The 25,199-nt window shown below is 37.9% G+C and overlaps 1 protein-coding gene across 1 annotated transcript; it reads right to left on the bottom strand.

Moving 5' to 3' along the window:
* Positions 1–345: 345 nt before the first annotated feature.
* LOC105749182 (zinc finger protein 665-like) lies at positions 346–25,199 on the bottom strand. Its single transcript, XM_031949848.1, has 5 exons — positions 24,419–25,199; positions 21,168–21,253; positions 5,963–6,089; positions 4,170–4,265; positions 346–3,252 (listed from the first exon to the last, which is right to left on the bottom strand). Exons 2-5 carry the CDS (start codon positions 21,183–21,185, stop codon positions 1,157–1,159), a joined length of 2,337 nt encoding a protein of 778 aa, XP_031805708.1. The 5' UTR covers positions 21,186–21,253; positions 24,419–25,199; the 3' UTR covers positions 346–1,156.

The following is a 25,199-nucleotide window of genomic DNA, read 5'->3' as shown; positions in this document are numbered from 1 at the left end:
ACAAAGCCCATCCTCTCCAACAGATACCATTCATTATCTTCCCTTTCTCTATTGGAATGTTAATTAAACATTCAGCTAAGTGAGGTGGCTTGCCTTTTCTCACTGGGCTACTCCAGTTTTCACACCATCCCTTATTGTGTGCCCAGTTTTTCACTAAGGAAGAAAAGGGTGTGTCTTCCCAACCAGGAACTTCAACTGGTTTGGGGGGTGGGGGGGGAGAGAGGGGGATCATTATTTTTCTTAAAGAGAGGCATTTATACAGCAAATCCTGCTGACTATGCCAATTTTTCTTATGTGATTTTAAGGAAAAGTTCGGATTCGCTCCTATTAATGACACTCTCTGACTCAAAGTGAAAGTAAAATTTAATTATACAATACATGGAATAGATTGCATACAACAAACACAGTAAATAATACATAAAAGAAAAAGAATAATGAGAATTATGATTAAAATAGAAGCAAAATGAAAAGAAAACATCACCTATCCAAGGGAGCACTGAAAAGTGGCTGGGGGCCTTCAAACTTGATTGGGAAAAATCTTGTCCCAGGCAGAATAATATCTCCATGGCTGAAGCCCAAAGACGATTAAAACTGGACTGAATTTATAGGGCTTGAAAACAAAGAAGGCACAGAGCCAACTTGCTTACATATAGAATGTTATGTATAGGAGAAGGAAATTGCAAATGGGCTTCAAGATATGGCTTGATTAACATAGATATCAGGGAGGGGACCAACCCACACTGACATCCATTGTGTCCTAAGGAGTGTTTAGTCCAAGGATTGGAGAAGTGAAGCCAAACACATGTGGCATGTTCCCTGTCTCATATGGTTAAAGAAAGGTTAAGTTCCCATGGAGAGAGTCACATTCTTAAAATGGTTTGAAATGAACTTACTAATAAGAAGGCATTTCTTATTCAGATGTATAAGAAAGTTTTCTCATTTTCATTATATTCAAACTTTGGATCTTCATTATACTCTGCGTCAATATCATTGCATTCAAAGGATTTTCCTTCCAGTATGAACTGACGTCTTTTAGTTTCTCTACCACTTAAGTTTTTCCACATTCCTTGGATTTTTAGGTTTTCTCTTCAATGTAAATTCTCTTATGTAAATTAAGGTTTCCCATATATCTGAAGCTTTCCAACATTCATTACATTTATACTTTCACGTAAGTGTGAATTTTCTTATGTCTATTCAGATGTCCCTTATCATTGAAGGCTTTTCCACATTCATTACATTTATAAGGTTTCTCTCCAGTATGAATTATCTTATGTCTAGTAAGGCTTCCTTTCTGCCCGAAGGCTTTTTCACATTCATTACACTTATAGGGTTTCTCTCCAGTATGAATTCTCTGATGTATAACAAGGATTGCCTTCTGCCTGAAGTCTTTTCCACATTCATTACATTTATATGGCCTCTGCCCAGTATGAATCCTCTTATGCACATAAACTCCTTCTCTACAGCTAAAGGCTTTTCCACATTCCTTGCATTTATATGGTTTCTCTCCAGTATGAACTGTAGTATGCCTTTTAAGGTGCTCACTCCGGATGAAGGCTCTTCCACATTCATTACATTTATAGGGCTTCTGCCCAGTATGAATTGCCTTATGTAGCTTAAGGCTACTCTTACAACTGAAGGCCTTCCCACATACATTACAATTATTGGGTTTCACTCCAGTATGCCTTTTCTTATGTAAATTAAGATCTCTATTTTTCCAGAAGGCTTTTCCACATTCATTACATTTATATGTTTTCTCTCCAGTACGAATTTCCTCATGTCTATTGAGGGATGCTTTGAACCTAAAAGCTTTTCCACACTGATTACATTTATATGGTTTCTCTCCAGTATGAATTAACTTATGTCTATTAAGGCTTTCTTTAAGCCTGAAGGCTTTTTCACATTCATTACACTTATAGGGTTTCTCTCCAGTATGAATTCTCTGATGTGAAATAAGGCCTCCCTTCTGCCTGAAGACTTTGCCACATTCATTACATTTATATGTCTTCTGTCCAGTATGAATTCTCTTATGTAGCTCAAGGCTACTCTTACAACTGAAGGCATTCCCACATACATTACATTTATTGAGTTTCACTCCAGTATGCCTTTTCTTATGTGAATTAAGACTTCTATTCTTCCAGAAGGCTTTTCCACACTCATTACATTTATATGGTTTCTCACCAGTATGAATTATCTTATGTGTATTAAGGTTTCCTTTCTGGCTGAAGGCTTTTCCACATTCATTACACTTATAGGGTTTCTCTCCAGTATGAATTCTCTGATGTGAAATAAGGCCTCCCTTCTGCCTGAAGACTTTGCCACATTCATTACATTTATATGTCTTCTGCCCAGTATGAATTGTCTTATGTAGCTCAAGGCTACTCTTATGACTGAAGGCATTCCCACAAATATTACATTTATTGGGTTTCACTCCAGTACACCTTTTCTTATGTGAATTAAGATTTCTATTTTTCCAGAAGGCTTTTCCACACTCATTACGTTTATATTGTTTCTCTCCAGTATGAATTATCTTATGTCTATTAAGGTTTCCTTTCTGCCTGAAGGCTTTTTCACATTCATCACACTTATAGGGTTTCACAGCAGTATGGATTTTTTTATGTCTATTATAGGATCCTTTAAAGCTGAAGGCTTTCCCACATTCATTACATTTATAGAGTTTCTCTTTATCAGGAATTTGCTTTTGTTGACAAATATATCCCCTCTGACTAAAAGTGTTTCTACCTATATTACATTGTTTTATAAACTTTTCCTCCAGATTTTTCTGATTAGCACCTGGGTCTGAATTGTAGCTGGAAGCCTTACTACAGTCACCAAATTTATGAGCTTTCACTCCAGTCTGAATTCCTCCATGTATTGTAAGGCTTGAATTGATGTCGAAGGTTTTGCCACATTCATTAATTCTATGAGGTTCTCCTTGAGAACACACTCTATGGTAATGATTCGGTTCTGACTGATAACTATAAAACTTCTTGTACTTTTTAAACTCACAAAGGTTCTTCACCATGGAAATTTTGTTACATGATGTTTTGCTTCGCTTAACTATTAGCTTTATGAACTGTCCTTCTGGGTTGTTTATCTGATTTTCTAATTCAGTGTCATAATTCCAAGCTTCGCCCAATTTAGAATCCCAGAAATCATCCTTTACAAGTCTCTCTCTGGATGTCTTTCTGGTAGGAATATACCGTTTTGGAATTGACTTCTTGTTTTCACATTCTCTTTTTTCAACAGAGGAATCTGAAAGAAACACCAAAAAATGTCAACAACCACTGCTCAATGTTGTGGGGGAAAAGAAAACTACTTTATGCTCAATTCTAAATTCAGTCACTTCCATTAGGAAGAAGGGTGACTGACATGAACAAGGTATGATCAAGAGGGAGCTAAGCTGCCCAACAGTTCAAAAATGTTTAAATTTTTAGAAAGAAAAACAATAATTCTAAAACCACAGATGATTATATTACAAGTTGATCTCTGCTAAAACTGAAGAAGAGATTGTGACTGAAGTTGTGATGAAGAAAATGCCGTACAGCAGGTTGCTATCTTCTATCAAAGTAATAGCTTGAGAGCTGCTGAGACCATTGAACAGTCAAGAATGTAAAGGACAGAACCCAGCATATGAAGTGAAGGCTAAGCATCATCAAGAAGAATTACAGCTTTTTCTGAGACTAGAGAGAAATGCAAGGGCAGATTTACCAGAAAACCATTTCTTGACATGAAAGTCAAGAAGTAACATGAGGTTACAGGAGGAGTTCACAATGGATAATTACAGCTCCTCGTCCCGGGCCTATGGATCCTGAAAGAGAGCTCCAGGCCCAACGTTTCCAAGGTAACTCACTCTAATGACCCAGTCAAACTCCTGCTGGCAGTGAGTTCTGTCCCTGCCTATATTTCTGGGTCAGAGGTTTTCAGATGCATCTGATCCTTTATAAGGGCCTCTGAGGGATTTCTGGGCAAAGATTCATATCTCAGAGGAGTTTGCCATTTCCTTCTTCACATCATGTCACAGAGGAAACCCACAGGAGTAAGGGACCTGTCCAGGGTCTCACTGCTGGGAAGTCTCTGAGGTCAGAGTGGAACTCAGAACCCTGAGGCTCCTTCAGTCCAGGGCTGGCTCTCAGGGGACTGCACCCCCTGCCCGCTTGATTATTACTCACCCACAGAAATACATCTGGGGTCTTCTTCCCTTGATAACCAGGGGGCTTCATGTCTCTCCAGATGAGAAATCACAGCTGGTTTAGTTACTGGAAGCCCTGCTCAAGGAGAAATAAGTGGGAAGTGCTGAGAACACAGAGACACCTCAGAACTCATCCTGGTCTCTCTACAGAAAAGGGCCATGTCTGGAAATGCCAGTGGAGAAGCATCAATGACCCCTGAAGGATGTTTCCCTCAGCAAACATGAGGGATGGGACAGATCCTTTGGTGGAGACTCAGGACAGATGGGGTCATGTTCACTCATTCCTATTCTGCTGGGAGAAGTCTTTCCTTCTCTGCCCTGGGGCTCTATAGAGTACCTGAAGCCTGGCTGAGCAGAGAATGTGAAAGGAGAGCCTGCAGGGCTGCAGAATGAAGCTGCTGATTTCCAGCTGGACACAGGACTTTTTGTTGGGGAAGAGCAACAACTGCTCACAAAGTGCCCAAAGGTCTGAGGGCATCTCTATGTGAAAGGTATTTGTGTGTGCTGGATGATGACCAGTTCTGATGGATCGGGCCATCCTCAGCAACGAGATCAACCAAGTCATTTCTAATGGAGCAGTAATGAACTGAACTAGCTATACCCAGAAAAAGAACTCTGGGAGAGGACTAAAAACCATTACATTGAATTCCCAATCCCTATATTTATGCACACCTGCATTTTTGATTTCCTTCACAAGCTAATTGTACAATAATTCAGAGTCTGATTCTTTTTGTACAACAAAATAATGTTTTGGTCATGTATACTTATTATGTATCTAAGTTATATTTTAATATATTTAACATCTGCTGGTCATCCTGCCATTTAGGGGAGGGGGGGGGTAAGAGGTGAAAAATTGGAGCAAGAGGTTTGGCAATTGTTAATGCTGTAAAGTTACCCATGTATGTATCCTGTAGATAAAAGGCTATTAAATAAAAAAGGAAAAAAAAGGAAAAAAAAATAAAAATAAAAATTGGACATAAAAAAAAAAAAAAAGACTCATCTCAAGTTCAAATATGGTTTCAGATGCTTGTTAACTCTGTAACCCAGGACAAGTCACTTTATCCCAATTTGCATCATTTTTCTCATCTATAAATTTTTTTTTGGAGAATGAAATGGTAAACTACTTTAGTATTTTTTGCCAAAAGAATCAGACATGACTAAAAAATGACTGAATAACAAAATGTAATTATGCTACATTTATTTAACATAAGGTTTTTTTGTTTTATTTTTGTTGTTTTTGCAATTTCTAAATCAATAATAAACTAAGTTCTTTTGTGAAAAAAAAAAAAAAAAAAAAAAAGAAAGGTATTTGTGTGACTCTCCCTCCCTGTCCAGCAAATTCAAATTCAGCCAAGCTCCTCAACCCCCCACAGCCATGGACAGATGGAATTCTTTGACCTTGTAGTGGCTCACACGTGATGCTCTCCCTGCCATCTCTGCAGGTCACATTGGGATACTCCCCCCACTCTGCCTTTCCCTGCTCTTTGCTCTTCAACTTTCGCAACCCTAGTTATCTGCACAACTTAGCTGAGGGAAAGCCATAGCTAGAATGAGGCTTTTCCTTAACCCCCAGCTGCTATTGCCAGCTCTTTGGAAAAGATTTGTTTTATATTAACAAATACTGACATGCTTGGATCTCGTTGTATAGTATAAAAGCTCCATGAGGGCAGGACCTGTCAAATTTTTACCTTTCTCCTTCCAGTGACTACCATAGTTCGTGGTTCTCACTTGGAGACAAATGCTGACAGAATGACTAAAAAACAATTATCTTACCCAGAAAGACAAAGTTCTCATAGTTCTCCAGCATCACATCCCTGTATATGTCCTTCTGGCCAGGATCCAAATAGCTCCATTCCTCCTGGGTGAATTCCACAGCCACATCTTGGAATGTCAGTAATTTCTAAAACATAATAGCATCTTAATTTGAGAAATGAAAGAGACTTTAGAAGCCACCTACTAATGGGGGTTGGAAGGAAAGGAAGGAATCATTTGAATCTTAGAATGTTGCCAAAAAATGAAATAAACTTTAGTTTATTTCCTTTTCCTTTTTTTCTTTTTTTAAATAACAGCCTTTTATTTTTCAAATTGCATGCAAAGAAATTTTTTAACATTCACCCTTGCAAAACCTTGTGTTCCAAATTTTCTTCTTCCCCCAACTGTTAACAGGAAGTAATCCAAATATACGTTAAACATGTGCAATTCTCTATTTATTTCTACCTTTATCATGCTGTGCAAAAAAAAAAGAAAAATCATCATAAGGCAGAAAAAAATGAGAAAGAAAAAGAAACCCAAGCAAACAACTACTCACTAAGAAAGTGAAACACTATGCTTTGATTCACATTCAATCTTCATAGTACTTTCTCTGGGTGTGAATGGCTCCCTTCATCACAAATCTACAGCTTTGAATCACTCATTGCTGTAAAGAAATAAGCCTATTACAGTTGGTCATCATATAATCTTGTTGTTGCTGTCTACAATGCTCTCTGGGTTCTATTCACTTCACTTTGCATCAGTTTACATAAATCTTTCCAGGCTTTTCTTTGTCACTACAAAAAGGGCTGCTTTTCTGCACGTGGTTCATTTTCCATTTTATTATGATCTCTTTGGGATATAGATCCAGTAGAGATATTGCTGGATTAAAGGTATGATCAATGTTTTAGCCTTTGGGCAGTTATAAACTACTCTCTCGAATGGTTGGATCAGTTCACAATTCCACCACAAAGTATTAGATTAGTGTTCCAGTTTTCCAACCTTTCAACATTTATCATTAAATTCCTCTCATGTTCGCCAATCTGAAAGGTATGAAATACTACCTCAGAGTTGTTTTAACTTGAATTTGTGTAATCAATAATGATTCAGAGCATTTTTTCACATGACTAGAAAAGGCTTTAATTTCTTTGTCTGAAAATTTGTTCATGTCCTTTGGACATTTATCAATTGAGAAACAGCTTATATTCTTATAAATTTGAGTCAATTCTTTACATATGTTAGAAATGAGGCCTTTATCAGAAACATTACACATAAAATATTTTCCACACTTTACTGCTTCCCTCCCAATCTTGGCTGCAATAGTTTTGTTTGCACAAAGTTTTTAATATAATCAAAATCATCCACTCTGCATCTCACAATGTTCCCTAGTTCTTCTTTATCTATAAATTCCTTCCTTCTCTACAAATCTAAGAGGTAGACTATCCCTTCTTCTCCTAAGTTTATAGGATCACCCTTTATGTCCAAATCATCAACCATTTAAGTGTTCACAGTTGGTCAACGCCTAGTTTCTTGGACTCTATTATAGTGCCAATAACCACTGTCAAATATCCAAAGGATATTTAGGATCAGAACATTGCTGAACAAGGTTATTTTCAATGCTATATCAATCTTGAATGATTTTGATGTATGCAACCCTTATTGTAAAAGGAATTGTAATGCCCCATTTTACTGAATGAAAACTGCTAAGATTTACTGAATGAAAACTGGTAGGGTTTTTTGGTTTGGTTTGGTTTGGTAATCAACAATAATTACACTGTGATCTTATATTTCCTATATTTTTCAGTTAACTATGAAATAGGAAACATGTGTCTCTTTGTTGAATAATGATAGTGTAAGTCAACTTGTCTCCTGCAAATACTCCTTCAATCTATAAAGAGATGGTTCTAAAAAAGGTCTCTAATAATAACAGAGGAACAGTACAGATCAGTAAACATTGACGTTCTCCAAGTCATGTTTTTAAAAATGTATTAAAGCATGAATATTTTCCTATCTTTGTGGAACTTTCTCTTTATTTTTATCAAGCCTTAAAAACTCTTATAGCTTTGTATTTTCCTGACAAACTGATTCCATGTAAACTTGGTTCAAGATGGCTGTTTTTTCCAGCTTTATCATGCTCAATGCTATTTCTAGCATCCTACTTTGAGGTTAGAGTGTGGCAGTTCCAAGTGTCTAATGGTGAAATATAAGGGATATAACAATTTTCAGAAATCTTTTCCATTATTCTTCTCCAATTTTCATCCAAAAAATGCACCTATTACAACTGCTTAGTTGTATATTTTATCAAAGGTACTTTAAACTGATTATGCTTCCATGACTTTTTTTTTTTGAAGATTTAGTAGATGATACTGCTCATAAGTGTCTATCATCCTTTTTTGCAAGATTTTATAAATAAGCATATATTATAATCCAGTATTGCCTCTGGCAATCATCTTTCTCTAGCAAGTAAGTCAGATATTCATTGTATCATATGAATAGCAATAATTAGTTCACAGGATTTTTTTTCTTTTGATGTTTACATTTATTCAAGGTGGTTTGTGTTCTTTCTGAAACTTGAGGTCACATCTGCATACATCTACATAGCATATGTATGTCTACATATATATATATATATATATACACACATGCATATATATACATACTTATATTTTAATGTCAGTGAGTTTTATGTAATATACATATATGTATACATTTATTATATAGTCCATATATTTTACATATATTGGATTACTTGCCATCTAGGGGAGGAGGTGGGGTCAAGGAAGTGAAAACATTTAGAATACAAGATTTTGCATGGGTGAATGTTGAAAATTATCCATGTATATATTTTGAAAATAAAAAGTTTTAATTAAAAGAAAAAAGAAAAGCAATAATTTGATATCAACAAGTACAAAAGAACTGAGGAAATGATTTGGCAAAAACAGGATAGTTAAAAGGTTCAATTGCAAAATTCATATGGAATTCATACAAACCTATAAAGTCAAAAAGATATTCAAAGGAGAAAAGCCAAAGGGAATGAACAGAATTCACACAAGAGGAAGGAAATACAACTGGTAAGTAAACACTTTAAAAATATTTGCAACCACTAATTAGGGAAAGAGTTAAAGAAAAGAAAAACTTATAAAGAGGCATGATCATATATTCCTTCAGGAATCAAAAAGAAATAAAAGTGAGGAAAACAAGTAGTAGGTACAAATATATGTTTCTGGTGGTATACAAAAGTTTTACAAAGAAATCTGATAACTCCTCTGACATTCCATGGCCAGGGAGGTCACAAATAACGAGCATCCATGCTGTGCAAGGGAAATGATAATAGTATTCAGTTCTACTAGCTATTACACAATCTCTTTTCCTCCATTAACACAATAGAAAAGCGTCTTTGTTTTTTCTCCTAGGCTTTACTTGCAAGAAAAAAAAACATCAAAAATAAACAAGAAAAAAGCAAATGGTTTCCAAGGCTTCCAAGAATAAGGAGAATCATTGAGATGAGTCCAGTGAGAACTAAAGGGTGATCCTTTGAGAGAAAAGATTGAGTAAATTTGATTGTTGAAATCTGAGGTGGAAGAAGGGCAGGAAATAAAGTAAAGGTGTGATGGAGCTCTGAACTCAGCTATAAATGGACAGAAGGATTATTTCCCAGCTTCTGGAGTTCAAGGAATGAGGGAAGAGGGGAAAATGAAAGCCTAAGGTGCAACATCAAAAAGTTTCTGGATTAGTGCCAAGGGGAGGCAAAGCTACTCCCACTAGAATAGAAGGTCCTGGAGGGCAGGGACTGTCTTGTGCCTCTTTTTGTATCCCCAGTGCTTAGCACAGGGTCTAGCACACAGTAGATTATTTCAAAATATTTATTGATTTGGAAGATGTACTAGAGAAAGTGATACACTGTCAGGAAAGAGAACTCATCATTTAACTTCTCTAGAGTAATATCCAAATCCTCTCATAAGAATTCAAGGGCTTCTGCAGTCTAATACCACTTCACTGCTGGGTTTTGATGGCTCAGAGAGTTTCCACCACAATAGTTTCTGTTATTGTCAGAAACCCTAACGGTCTTCTTCTCTCAAACTGTTTGAGGTTTTATCTCCCCATCTCACCAGGTTGGAAAGACAAGCTGCTCACAAACTTGATGTACTATTCTTTAAAAAATGTTATCTTTTCTGGAGCAGATTTCTCAGGGGGCTTCTGGAGACAGCCTTCATTTCAGTTCAGTGAATTCATCCCAAATGCAGCCAGGAATTAAAGTCCAAATCCTTGATTGTCTCTTTCCAAGTCTTGTTTCCTTTCCTGGGGCCGGGCCTGGTTAGCTTTAATAGAAGCCTATCTCTTTCCTTGGTTCCGAGAGCTCCTGCTGCTAGTCCTTTGCCTCTGTCAGCTTCAGCCTCCAGCTAGCACAAAGGTAGAAGAGGGAATGAATCTGTCTCCTCCTTTGAGAGTTTCTTTTTTTTTTTTTTTTTTTTTTTTTTTTAATTTATAGCCTTTTATTTACAGGATATATACATGGGTAACTTTACAGCATTAACAATTGCCAAACCTCTTGTTCCAATTTTTCACCTCTTACCCCCCCCCTCCCTAAATGGCAGGATGACCAGTAGATGTTAAATATATTAAAATATAACTTAGATACATAATAAGTATACATGACCAAAACATTATTTTGCTGTACAAAAAGAATCAGACTCTGAATTATTGTACAATTAGCTTGTGAAGGAAATAAAAAATGCAGGTGTGCATAAATATAGGGATTGGGAATTCAATGTAATGGTTTTTAGTCATCCCCCAGAGTTCTTTTTCTGGGTATAGCTGGTTCAGTTCATTACTGCTCCATTAGAAATGATTTGGTTGATCTTGTTGCTGAGGATGGCCTGATCCATCAGAACTGGTCATCATCTAGTATTGTTGTTGAAGTATATAATGATCTCCTGGTCCTGCTCATTTCACTCAGCATCAGTTCATGTAAGTCTCTCCAGGCCTTTCTGAAATCATCCTGTTGGTCATTTCTTACAGAACAGTAATATTCCATAATTTTCATATACCACAATTTATTCAGCCATTCTCCAACTGATGGACATCCATTCAGTTTCCAGTTTCTAGCCACTACAAAAAGGGCTGCCACAAACATTCGTGCACATACAGGTCCCTTTCCCTTCTTTATAATCTCTTTGGGATATAATCCCAGTAGTAACACTGCTGGATCAAAGGGTATGCAAGTTTGATAACTTTTTGACATAGTTCAAACTACTCTCCAAAATGGTTGGATTCGTTCACAACTCCACCAACAATGAATCAATGTCCCAGTTTTCCCACATCCCCTCAACAATCATCATTATTTTTTCCTGTCATTTTAGCCAATCTGACAGGTGTGTGGTATTCTTAGAGTTGTCTTAATTTGCATTTCTCTGATTAATAATGACTTGGAGCATCTTTTCATATGACTAGAAATAGTTTCAATTTCTTCATCTGAGAATTGTCTGTTCATATCCTTTGACCATTTTTCAATTGGAGAATGGCTTGATTTTTTATAAATTAGAGTTAATTCTCATATATTTTGGAAATGAGGCCTTTATCAGAACCTTTGACTGTAAAAATATTTTCCCAGTTTATTGCTTCCCTTCTAATCTTGTCTGCATTAGATTTGTTTGTACAAAAACTTTTCAGTTTGGTATAATCAAAATTTTCTATTTTGTGGTCAGTAATGATCTCTAGTTCTGCTTTGGTCATAAAGACCTTCCCTTCCAGGTCTGAGATGTAAACTATCCTATGTTCCTCTAATTTATTAATGATTTCATTCTTTTATGCCTAGGTCATGAACCCTTTTTGACCTTATCTTGGTGTACTGCGTTAAGTATGGATCAATGCCTAGTTTCTGCCATATTAGTTTCCAATTTTCCCAGCAATTTTATCAAACAGTAAGTTCTTATCCCAAAAGCTGGGATCTTTGGGTTTGTCAAAGACTAGGTTGCTATATTTGTTGACTGTTTTATCCCTTGAACCTACTCTATTCCACTGATCAACTAATCTATTCCTTAGCCAATACCATATAGTTTTGGTAACTGCTGCTCTATAATATAATTTTAGATCTGGTACAGCTAAGCCACCATCATTTGATTTTTTTTTCATTAATTCCCTTGAAATTCTTGACCTTTTGTTTTTCCATATGAACTTTGTTGTTATTTTTCTAGGTCATTAAAATAGTTTTTGGGAGTCTGATTGGTATAGCGTTAAATAAATAGATTAGTTTAGGTAATATTGTCATCTTTATTATATTTGCTCGCCCTATCCAAGAGCATTTAATATTTTTCCAATTGGTTAGATCAGACTTAATTTGTGTGAAAAGTGGTCTGTAATTTTGCTCATAAAGTTTCTGATTTTCCCTTGGCAGATAGATTCTAAATATTTTATATTATCAGTAGTTACTTTAAATGGAATTTCTCTTGTAACTCTGACTGTTGGATTTTGTTAGTGATATATAAGAATGCTGATGACTTATGTGGGTTTATTTTATAACCAGAACTTTGCTAAAGTTTGGATTATTTCTAATAACTTTTAGCAGAATCTCTGGGGTTCTCTAGTATACCATCATGTCATCGGCAAAGAGTGATAATTTGGCTTCCTCATTGCCTATTCTTATTCCTTTAATCTCTTTCTCAGCTCTTATTGCTATAGCTAGCGTTTCTAATACAATATTAAATAGTAACGGTGATAGTGGGCAACCTTGTTTCACTCCAGATCTTATTGGGAATGGTTGCAGTTTGTCTCCATTACATATGATGCTTACTGATGGTTTTAAATAGATGCTGCTGATTATTTTAAGGAAAAGTCCATTTATTCCTATACTCTCAAGTGTTTTAATAGGAATGGATGTTGGATTTTATCAAATGCTTTTTCTGCATCTATTGAGATGATCATATGGTTTTTGTTAATTTGGTTATTAACATGGCCAATTATATTGATAGTTTTCCTAATATTGAACCAGCCCTGCATTCCTGGTATAAATCCTACTTGATCATAGTGTATTATCTTGGAGATGATTTTCTTAGTCTTTTTGCTAATATCTTATTTAAGATTTTAGCATCAATATTCATTAGGAGATTGGTCTATAATTTTCTTTCTCTGTTTTCAGCCTACCTGGTTTAGGTATCAGTACCATGTCTGTGTCATAGAAGGAATTTGGTAGGACTCCTTCATTCCCTATTTTATCAAATAATTTATATAGCATTGGGGCCAATTGTTCTTTAAATGTTTGGTAAAATTCACATGTAAATCCATCTGGTCCTGGATTTTTCTTAGGGAGTTGTTTAATTGCCTGTTCTATTTCTTTTTCTGAAATGGGACTATTCAAGCAATTTACTTCCTCCTCTTTTAGTCTGGGAAGTCTATATTTTTGGAGGTAGTCATCCATTTCACTTAGGTTATCAAATTTATTGGCATAAAGTTGAGCAAAATAACTCTTATTATTTCTCTAATTTCCTCTTCCTTGGTGGAAAGTTCTCCTTTTCATTTTAAGACTACTAATTTCATTTTCCTCCCTCCTTTTTCTAATCAGATTTACAAAGGCTTATCTATTTTATTGGCTTTTCATAGAACCAACTCTTAGTTTTATTAATTAGTTCAATAGATTTTTTACTTTCAATATTTTTAATTTCTCCTTTTAATTTTAGAATTTCCAATTTAGTATTTGATTGGGGTTTTTAATTTGGTCTTTTTTTAGTTTTTTTGGTTGCAAGCCCAATTCATTAATCTTTTCTTTCTCTGTTTTATTCAAGTAAGCCTCTAAGGATATAAAATTCCCTCTTATTACCGCTTTGGCTGCATCCCACAAATTTTGGTATGATGTCTCATCATTGTCATTATCTTGAGTGAAATTATTAATTGTATCTATAATTTGCTGCTTCACCCAATCATTCTTTAAGATGAGATTGTTTAGTTTCCAATTACTTTTTGGTCTATTTCCCCCTAATTTTTTGTTGAATGTAGTTTTATTGCATCATGATCTGAAAAGAAAGCATTTACTATTTCTGCTTTCTTGCATTTAATTTTGAGGTCTTTATGTCCTAATATATGGTCAATTTTTGAATAGGTTCCATGAACTGCTGAGAAGAAAGTATATTCCCTTCTATCTCCATTCAATTTTCTCCAAAGATCCAACATACCTAATTTTTCTAATATTCTGTTTACTTCTTTAATTTCTTTCTTATTTGTTTTGTGGTTTGATTTGTCAATTCTTGAGAGTGCAAGGTGAGATCTCCTACTATTACAGTTTTGTTGTCTATTTCTTCTTGCAACTCTCTTAACTTCTCCTTTAGGAAGCTGGAGCCATACCACTTGGTGCATATATGTTTAATATTGATATTGCTTCGTTGTTTATGTACCCTTTAGCAGGATGTAGTTTCCTTCCTTATCTCTTTTTAATTAGATCAATTTTACTTTTGCTTGATCTGGAGATGAAGGATGGCTACCCCTTGTTTTGACTTCACCTGAAGCATAATAGATTTTGCTCCAGCCTTTTACCTTTACTCTATATGTATCCCCTGCTTTAAATGTGTTTCTTGTAAACAACATATTGTGGGTTCTGACTTTTGATCCAGTCTGCTATCTGCCTCCTCTTTATGGGGAGTTCATCCCATTCACATTTGGTTAGAATTACTAAATCTGTATTTCCTGCCATCCTAATAACCCCAGATTGTTGCTTTACTTATTCTTGCCTCCCCAACCCTCTTTCCCCCTTTTAAACTTATGTACCCTCTTGTATCACGATCATTATCCTCTTTATAATCCCTCCTCCCCTTTGAGTCTTTTTCCCCCTTCCTTCCCTTATTACTCTTTTTCTTTTCCTTTTCCTCTCCCCGTTTTTAATGAGGCGGAGAGGAATTTTCTCTAAAACAAATGTCAATTATTTTTCCTTTGAGCCAACTCTGATGAGAGTAAGATTCACACAATGTTCCTCCCCTCTCTAAATTCCCTCAGATATGATAAGTTTCCTTAGCCTCTTTGTGGGATGTGGTTTCTCTTTTTATCCCTCCTTCCCACCTTATTCTGCCATCATCCCTTTTCCATATCTATCCCTTTTTATGTTATATCAGTACTATCAAATTTTACATGTATTTTTTGATATCCACAACAGAAATACAATTCTCAAGGAGTTATTTTTACCTTTTTCTGCATCTCTTGAGTTCTATTCTTGGAGATCAAATTTTTGTTTAATTCTGGTTTTTCTTCAGAAACAAATGGAATTCATTTGTTTCATTAAATGTCCATCTTCTTCCCTGGAAGAAAATGCTCCAGCTTAGCTGGGTAGTTTATTCTTGGCTGCATCCCAAGTTCTTGTGCCTTTCGGAATATTCATGATTCAGGCCCTTCTTTCTTTCAATGTAGAGGCAGCCAGATCCTGGGTGATCCTTATTGTGGCACCTCGGTATTTAAATGGTTTTTGGCTGCTTGTAAAATTTTTTCCTTTATCTGATAGTTTCGAAATTTTGCCACAATATTCCTTGGTAGTTTTATTTTGGGTTTCTTTCAGAAGGTGTTCGATGAATTCTTTCAATGCCTATTTTACCTTCTGATTCTATTACATCTGGGCAGTTCTCTTTGATGATTTCTTGTAAAATAGTATCTAGGCTCTTTTTTTTTTCATCATAGTTTTTCGGAAAGTCCAATAATCCTCAGATTATCTCTCCTGATCTATTTTCCAAGTCTGTCATTTTGCAAGTGATAATTCATGTTTTTCAGTTTGTCATTTTTTGGTTTTGCTTGACTGATTCTTGCTAGTCTCAATGCATCATTAGTTTCAATTTGTTCAGTTCTAATTTTTAAAATTATTTTTCTTCATTAGCTTTTTTACTTCTTTCTGTATATGTCCAATTGAGTTTTTGAATGTATTGTTTTGGTCTGTGGAATTTTTTCCATTTCACTAATTTTTTTTAGTGAATTATTTTCTTTTCAATTCACGATCCTACTTTCTTAAGTGTTCTTTGTCTTTTCCAATTCACGGATCCTACTTTCTAGTGAATTCTTTATTTTTCAATTCACAATTCTTACTTTCCTGTGATTTTTTATTTTTCCAATTCCACAATTTGCACTTCCTGGGAATTTTTAACTTTTCCAATTCGTATTTCAGGGAAGTTGTTGCTCTTTGTAAGGCTTCTTTTCCTTTTCCCATTTATCTTCTAACTCTCTTTTGAGACTTTTAATGGTCTCTTCTATGAGAGCATTATGTAAAGGAGGACAGTCTGATGCATTTTGCTGTTTGAGGTCTCTTCAGGTTTGCTGACCTGCTCTTTTCTGCATAGAAGCTGTCGATTGTTCTTTTTCATCTTTTTATTCATGTTTTAAAGCCTTTGGGTGGTCTCCTAGGAAGGGGTTACCAGCTTCCTCTGCAGAGCAGGGAAAGATTTAAAGCATTCGGCTCCGAGGTATGGGGTGCTCTGGGTGAGAGTTTTCCCTTCCCCCAACAGGAAGTGGATTCAGCACTGGCCTGAGCTATCAAACGGCTATAGTAGGGCTGAGTGGATTATCGTGTGCCCCTAGGCTAGAGACTAAGTGGTGAAGTGTCACTGCCCCAGGCCGGAGCCTCTTGTGGGACTGTGAGTATTAGCAGCTGAGCGCAGACCGCAGACAGCCCGGAACTCTGCCCCAGTGTCTCTGCCCAATCCAAATCGGCCCTGGAAAAGCTCTATGGCCCCAAGCCGAGCTCCCCACTGAGCAGATTGGAGGCTAACCCGGGCTGCGTCCTCCTGCGGTGCAGGATCAACTGCCCCAAGGAAAAGCCCTTACTGCGGGTTGGGGCTGCGCTTGTGCTGAGATCTGTGCTTTCACCCTCGGTTTGAGACTCTCCTCGAACCTAATTTCTCTCCCCGTCTGCGCCGATCTCCCCCCTGGCCCCGTAACCAACCTTTTTTGGCGAGACTGCAGATTTTCTTTGGCAGGTGAGTTGTTCTACTTCTTATCTTTCCGAGTTGTAGCAGTCAAGACTATTTTTGAGGCTCGATATAATATTGGTAACGAGGGTAAGAGAAGAGCTTAGAAAGTCTTGTGTGTCTTCTCCGCCATCTTGGCTCCGCCCCCCTTTGAGAGTTTCTAGTGGGTTTGTCCTTCCTGGCCCTGACAGCTCCTCCTTATATGCCCCACACTGAGTATACATCAATCATTACATCACTAGGAAACCATTATTTGTTGTAGGATTAAATCAATGCTAACCTAGATTTAACCACTGTCTCCTCAATTCCACTTAGTACCTTGTTTCAAGTTCTGGCTCATAACATCTCCTTGTAGGATCAGATCAATCATACTGAACCATGCTAAACTAGATTTAACCACTGTCTCCTCAATTACACTTACTTAGCACCTTGTTTCAAGTACTGGCCCCTAACATCTCTTGCTTTCTTTTGTTTTTAGAACACAGGTGGCCATGACCTCCCTGACTTCTCAAGGAGGTGAGAACCCCAAAAAAGAGGTGATCGCACCTTCCCTGATTGCTCAAAAAAGGGGTGAAAATACCATAAAAGGAGGTGATTACGCCCTCCCTGACTTCTCAGGAAGGGAGATGAAAACACTAAAGGAAATGGGAAATCAAATCAGATTAGTGGGTTTCTGAAGGGGCTCACTCTTAAAACAGGATACATAAATCCATCAATATGGGAAGTATTACACATAATTACATAAGTTACATAAGCACACAGTAACATAACACAGGCTAGTAGTGATGTAACAAATAACATGAATCAACATGAGGAATTATACATGTCCATAAGTCCTAGAAATAGTCCAAAAAGAATCTATTGTTCATTACTTCATGTGCTAGGAATCCAATAATTCCTGCAAGTTTTGAAGTCCTGCAATGTCTCATCAACAATTTTTCATCTAAGGAATCCAATGATTCCTGCTGGTTTTCAAGTCCTGCAACAGTCTCATCTTGTGTTAGGGAATCCAATCATTCCTGCAGATTTTGTTCTTAGCTCTTCTCCTTTGATTCCAGATTCTTCTCTTTTTCTGTCTCTCTCCAGCTGCTCGTTGCCACCCATCTGTTTCCTTCTTCATCTGTTTCCTTCTCTATCTGTAGGAATACAAGCAAACCCTTCCTCCCAAGCAGTTAACCTATCCAATTACCTTCTATTTATCACTTTCTAGATCTCTCCTCATCACCTGGCAATTACAATGGAGCTGCTTGCACTGGACACTGCCCTTCTGTTGGGTTAAAAAAGCCTGTATTCTCTCCAATTATATTCCCTTTCTGCCATCTGATTGCTTTTCTGCTGATTGTTCATGTAATCCCTTTTGGCCATCTGATTGCTTTTTTGCTGATAGATCACATCAGAATCCTGAACTTTTAAAGACTTTCTGGGTGTAAATTCAGCTGCCATCATGCCCCACATGTCTTTTGTATGATATCTTGGGGCTGGGCCCTGCCTCTGATTTCCCTGAGTCAATCTACATTCTGAGGCCCAGTGGAAGCCCTTGAGGCATTTTGGACATGAGGTTTGGGGGTTTATTCTTTTACCCTGTCCTCTCACTTTATCTCTTTGCCTACACTGGACTCTCAGATGTCCAATTTTTCCACACTGAAAATATCGACAACTCTCTCTACAAGCCCCTTGTCAAGAGGGACCCTGTCTTCCCATGTTCAGCATAGTTTGGGTATAATAAGCATTTGTGCCCACTGTGGCAAAGCACCTTATGATCTCTTCTAAAGGAGCATCTTTGTGTAGTCCCCATATAACTCTTTCCCAAATCTCATTGGCATTTTCCTTAGCCAGTTGTCTGATCATTATTTCTGTAGCTGCATTTTCTCCAATGGTTCTTGTGATAGCTGTTTGCAAACATCCCACAAAATCTGCAAAGGGTTGATTAGGACCTTGCTCTATTTTCATGAAGGCTTCTCCTGGATCTTTTTCTGGGAAGGAACCCCAAGCTTTTGTAGCGGCAGTAGCAATCTGTTCATATGCTGCTATGAACTCATACATGACAACATGTGCTCACGAGGCGGTCGGTGAGGCAAGGGTGCGCTCAATGGATCTTCAAAGAACTTTAGAATAGAGTTTTTGACAAGGGAGACACTGGCCCAGGACCGCCCAGCACGGCATGCGCCCACAGAAGGTGCCAGGCTCCACTAGGGAAGAAGAGCTGGATTCACTCAGAAGAAACACGAGATGTGCTCAGGGGGAGAAGCCCCCTCCTCCAAAGGGTCCTTGGGATGACTTGTGTCTGACCCGTGGCAGAGCAGTCCAACTCCTAGTGGTCCGGTCACCCAGTCCCATACATGTAACTCGGCTCTGTCACAGGGATGTCATGGGGTGTCTTCAAGATCTTCACAGCCAAATTCCCAAAGGCTTTAGGCATCTAATAATTATTTTGAATGAACTTTCTCTTTTCAAAATTGGATCCTGCTACTGTTTTTTTTAATCTGTAAAGAAGTAGCGGTGATTTTTGTGAATTTATTTCATATCCTGTTATTTGACAGAAGTTATTAATGACTTATTTTTCCATGGTGGTTCTCTGGGGTTTTCTACAGAAATTTGCATGGTGTCTACAAGTAGAAATACTGTTTATCTTCTTTGCCAATCTATTTGTACCTTTTCTTTCTTCCCTTATTCCTATACTTAGCATTTAGAAAACTATGTCAAACAGTGGTGCGGAGAGCAGAATATCCTTGCTATATCTTCATATTTATAGGGAAAGTTTTCTGGTATTTTTCCAATACATATAAAACAAGGATATATCTTTAGATAAGTACTTTTGATGACATTAAAGAGGGGCTTTTTCAGACCTACCCTTTTAGATTTAGCAAAAGTAATTAAGTATAGTCTATTATCAAAGATTTTTCTTAATGGGTTCTTACTGTTTTTGTTAATTATACAATTATTTTTGAAGGTAATGAATAGGTAGACCTCAATGCACTAAATATTGCTAATAAAAGCTTGCTGTCTGAGATATATAGGGATGGTAAGAAATATATCAGACCAAGAAGCAGTCTACAACCTTTAAGTGATGATAAAAGATGAAAATTTAAAATTGTTTTCCAAATAAAGGTAATTTTAAATATTCATTAAATTATTTTGAATTCCAAATTTCTCCTTCCCTCCCTCCTCTTCATTGAGAAGGAAAGCAATTTGATATAGGTTACACAAGTGTAGTCATGCAAAACTTAGTTCTTGAGTACTCATGATTAACAGTTTTCATATGGGAAAACACTGATGATCAACAGACATGGAAAAAAATGTTCCAAAGTGCTAATGATAAAAATTCAAATAAAAATATCAATATTAAAGGGTCAAGGGGAAGTCAGGCACACTAATATACTACTGGAAAAGCTGCAAATTGTTCTAGCCATTCTGGAAAATAAATTAACAACTGAGAGGGTGCCTGTCAATTGGGGAATGGTTGAATATGTTGTGGTACATGACTGTCATGGAATACTACTGGACTCTGAGAAATGAGGAGCAAGATGATGTCAGAGAAACCTGGAAAACTCACATGAATTGTGAAAAGTGAAGTGAGCAGAACCAGAAAATTGTACACAGTAACAACAGCACAGTATGATGCTTGATGGTGAATGAATTACCTATTCTTAGCAAGACAGTGTTGATGAAAAATGCTATCCAACTCTATAGAAAGAATGGTATATGAATACAGACCCAAAATGCTATCATCTTTCACTTGTTTTCTGGCCTCTTCTTTTCTTCCTCGTATCAGTTTTCTTCCACAAAATGACTAATAGCATAATGCTATACATGACTAAACAAGTATAATGTGTGTGTTTGTGTGTATAGATGCATCTCTATCTCAGATTGCTTAGTATTATATCTTGAGGGAGGAAGACAGGGAGGGAGGTGTAAAATGTGAAACACAGAACTTAAAACCCAACAATCGTTAAAGACTGTTTTAGCATCTAAGTGAGGAAAAACAAGATAAAATTTTTTAAAAAGAAAAAAATACCATGCAGGCAGAAGCAAGAAGACTTGGACAAAGAATAGACAATGTGCCGAAGGAGGTGGCAATGATTCCAAGATTGAGAACAAAGTGACTGGAAGAATGATGGGCTCTTCAAAGAAACAGGAAGTCTGGAGGAATGCCAGGTGGGTTATGGGGGAAGGTGAGCTTTCTTTTGGACATGTTTCACTTGGGATGCGTCCAGCAGGTGGACTGATGCAAGAGAGATACTCAGAAGACAAATTAGGCCGGGGAAGGTTTTTTCTTTCCCTATACATGTCTGTATCCTTACCTTTCTTTTAAAGGCCATGGTCCTCCAAAATCATTCCTTCTTCAGTGTTTTCTTTGAGATTCTGACCTTACCCAAGTCTTGTTTCCCTAGAAAGATGGCAGAGTTACCTTAGAATACATTTTTGCTTCCCAGAGCTGACCTGCTACTAGTACCAATAACAACCAGCAGAGCAAGAATTCAGACTCTGTGCAGATTTTACCGAAAGGTGCAAGGACATTCCATATCAGCTTCAGAAACCTCACATTCAAGCCTGAGCATCAGGACACACAAATGCCCACTTTTTCAAGTACTGAATAATATAGAACAATCTCATAATTGAAGACTACACAACAATAATAAATACTAAATAAAAAATCTTTGGTGTCTAAAAGAATTGATTATCTAAGGAAGAGGTCAGTACACAAAAACTAGTTACACTGAGATATGTAGTTATGTATATTCACACACATATAATAAATATATTTGAGAGACAGAAAAGAGAAAAAAAGAAAAAAGAAAATAATTCAAATGAGAAAAGAGAAAGAAAAGGAAAAGTTAAAAAAAAAATCAAAAAACCCAGAAAAAGAACACACAGAGAGAATAGTACAAAGTCCAGAAGAAGTGGCTATAAGTCTTATCTTATTAGGATCTGCCATTTACTAGCCCTGTGAGCCAGGTCAAATCATATTGCCTTTCCCAGCCTAGGAAACAAGAGAGCTGGACTAGAAGAATTATATGTTACTTTCCAAGGCAGATAAGTAGCACAATACAAATAAATACAACCAGGCCTGGAGGCAGGAAGATAAGAGTTCAATTTCAGCCTCAGATAATTAACAGGTAGATAACCCTGAGTAAGTCACTCAATCCTTTTGGCCTCAGCTTCCTCATCTATATGATGGAAAGGACTCCAGAACCTTTGCTAAGAAAGCCTCAGAATAAGTTTGATACAAGTGACAAATGTCATGACAAATCATGACAAAGCTCCTCTACAGATCTAAATGTTAAGTATTCTAGGATCATAAGAGATCAGTAGGGATGTAGGTACCCACATACATAGAAATACATTTTTTCAAACTTAACTCATTTTATTGGTTGGAGAGGTTCATCACTCTCCAGGTGCAGATCATCATTTCTCTGTGACCTGGCACAAACCTCAGAATTCTTTTCATCAAAGCCTCAAGACCTGTTGGTGATCTGATTCTGAACTTAGCCAGGCCAGGCTTTGCAGGACAGCTGGAGATTATCCCCAGAAGCCTCTTCAGGTGGATAGGACTTTTTCATTATCCATTTGTATCCTTTTCAAGAACAAAAATGTTATTTCCTCTTTTTAAAAGGATACACACGATCAGCTGACTCCTGCCAGGCTGGCAAGGTTCCTTGATACAGAGCACTGATGATCAGTCAGCTGTATCTAAGTTTAGAAAGGATCATCACTCAGCTAACTCCTTTCATATTCAGAATCATAAAACACAAAGAATGAACTGGTTAGATGGCTCTGAACAAGTCACTCTACCTATTTCCCTCAGTTTCTCCAACTGTAACTTCAAAATAATCATAGCTCCTAGTTATTTTGCTTTAGTTTATCTCAAAAATGGACATAACAGTGGCATCTACTTCTCATGGTTGTTATGAAGATTAAATGAGATGATATTCTAAGAAATACTTAGCACAGTTCATGGAACACAAAAGGTATTCTACACATATTTATTTCCTTCCCTCTTAACTCATCTGAAAAATGGGAATATGAAAAATAGCATCTATCTCTCAGGGTTGTTGTGAGAATTAAATGAGATAACCATGTTGAATGCTTTACAAAACATTTTGGGTCTTTAAAAAAAAAAAAACTAAATACAATACAAAAAAGAAAACAATTGGTAAAAGAAAGAAAATAGAAAAAATGTGTGACGTGTCCAGAAGAATATTAGAGAAGAGTCAAAATATGTTACAATAAATTTCCATTTCAAGAAAGCATGTATAATAATAGTAGACATATTCATGAATGTCCACGTTTTTTTTTTTTTGCTTCTACTCCCTGAAGTACACTTTTTACTTTATTCTTTTTTCTCCTTTCATCCTGTCCACTTCCCCCAAGCAGCTACAATTAAGTAGACATATATAGGTACACATGTTCATACACAGAAGCACACACAACTATCTCTCTACACTTAGATACACCTACATGCATACATAAACACATATAGCCATGTGTGCCCTTCCCCACATACCTATATCTATATACACACTTACATAATCTACAAGTATACACACCTATATAATCCATCCATACCCAATACATACATGTATTTATATATACACATGAATACCCACACACATATAGATAACCTAGCCGTACCCCCGATGGTTTTATACACCTACAAGCACCCACACACAAACATCTACACCCACATGTTCAGGCAGAAGATACCCCAACAATATCAGGGTCCCCAAACCCAATCCCGGGTACGGGGAAAGAATTCGTAAACTCTGTTCGTCTTCAAGCAAAGGAGCAAAGGCTTATTATACTTAAAACGCCAACTGAAGCTGGCTAAAGTTCCAAGGGAATTTAGCAGAGAGCCAGGTAATTGTATAGGAAAGAAGTCACGGATACGCTCATTTTATGGCTTAGAGGTGCAACTGAGGAGTGGTAGGGGTGGGGTAGCTCCCAGCACCGAATTAAAGCCACTGGGCTTACAGACCAACAGGTGGTTCTCCCCCAGCCAGCACCGTGTGTGACACTGCGAGACGGGTCAGCCCTAGAGCTTCCCAGGAACTGCCACATTCTCCCACCTCATCTCACACACACACACGTCACACACTCCCGCATTTGCCCGGACACACACACGCATCTGAAACACCACCAGCGGCGCTGACACGTGATGTGCATTTCTCTCCTGCGGGAATCAGTCGGTTTCAAGGCCTCCCTTGTGGTTTTCTAATAAACTCTCCCGCGGCTCCTTGTTACAATGTAGCCGGAAGTCTCCCCTTGCCTGTCCCGGCTAACTCCGCTCCTGGTGTCTTTCACTTGCCTGGCTTTTCCTTACCCTCCCCCACCCAGGGATCCCGCCCTCCTCTCACCCTCCCCTTTATCTCACTCCCAGTAATGTACACACCTGGACCCTAAATCTGGACACCCACCTTTTAAGGTCTTTGCAGAGGGTTGGCTGTTATCTTTCAGGCTCACAAAAACGGGTCAAAGTGGACCTTTGCAACCACACCCCCCTGACTCCAACCCCCCTCCCCCGCCCCCCTCGGCTTTTTTCTCCCTGCCTTACCTCAATAAGGTGCCCCAGCTTCTCCCTCGGTGCGCAGACCCGAGAGGGCGGGGCCTCTGTTTGCCTTTTTCCACAGGCGCTCGATCAGTGCTTATTGTCTATAGGTATCTACATGTTCCTTGCTGGGACTCAGTTGGTGCTTAATCAATGCAGGCTGCAGCTAGTCCTCACGTACGTAGTGCGCCCCTTTTAAGGATGAACAAAAAAGTGAGGCTCAAAGGGTCTAGCTCGGGTCACGCCGCCATGTAGCCTTGGCGATAAAATTAGAATCCAGGACCCTTGGGATCTGTTCGTCCCTCTCCCAGGTCCGGAAGCTAAATAGAAAAAGATGGAAATACACGTGTCCCCCAGTAAGCCTGCGTAGAGGTTACGTGGCCCTTGTTGCCATCCGTCCGACCCGAGAATTCCCTCCTTGCTTCTGGGAAATGTAGTCCTGGGGATGGCGCGCAGGAGCAAGGGTGACTTCAATTTACCCGGGCTCAAACTGACTTTGATTAAGCGCCAGCTACGGGGGTAGAGTTGAGGTGCCAGGAGGCTGACCCAGATAGTCCCTGTCCCTAAGGAGCGGGCAGAGAGAGGTAAGGCCAGACACCGAGAAGTGATTTTAAAACATTTGCAAAATAAATACCCAATTTATCCGCAGATATTTCTGATGCTTCTAGAATCTCCTTGTCCAGGCTCTAGCGCTCCGTGGGGCAGAGTGACGTCATAGGATGCTCCGCTCCTAGACAGCCCTGGTCCTAGCGCGCAGGTGAACAGCGCTGTTACCTGCCAAGCGCAT

Source organism: Sarcophilus harrisii, chromosome 2 (assembly GCF_902635505.1).
Source record: "Sarcophilus harrisii chromosome 2, mSarHar1.11, whole genome shotgun sequence".
Classification (NCBI taxonomy): Eukaryota; Metazoa; Chordata; class Mammalia; order Dasyuromorphia; family Dasyuridae; genus Sarcophilus; species Sarcophilus harrisii.
The sequence above is the reverse complement of the archived record's forward strand: the minus strand, read 5'-3'. Positions and strand labels throughout refer to the sequence as shown.

Coding starts and splice junctions, on each gene's coding strand:
- LOC105749182 (XM_031949848.1), bottom strand. Junction 4,266..5,962: donor TGAGAACTTTGTCTTTCTGG/GTAAGATAATTG, acceptor CTCCTTGAGCAG/GGCTTCCAGTAACTAAACCA. Junction 3,253..4,169: donor CCCCAGATGTATTTCTGTGG/GTGAGTAATAAT, acceptor TGTTTCTTTCAG/ATTCCTCTGTTGAAAAAAGA.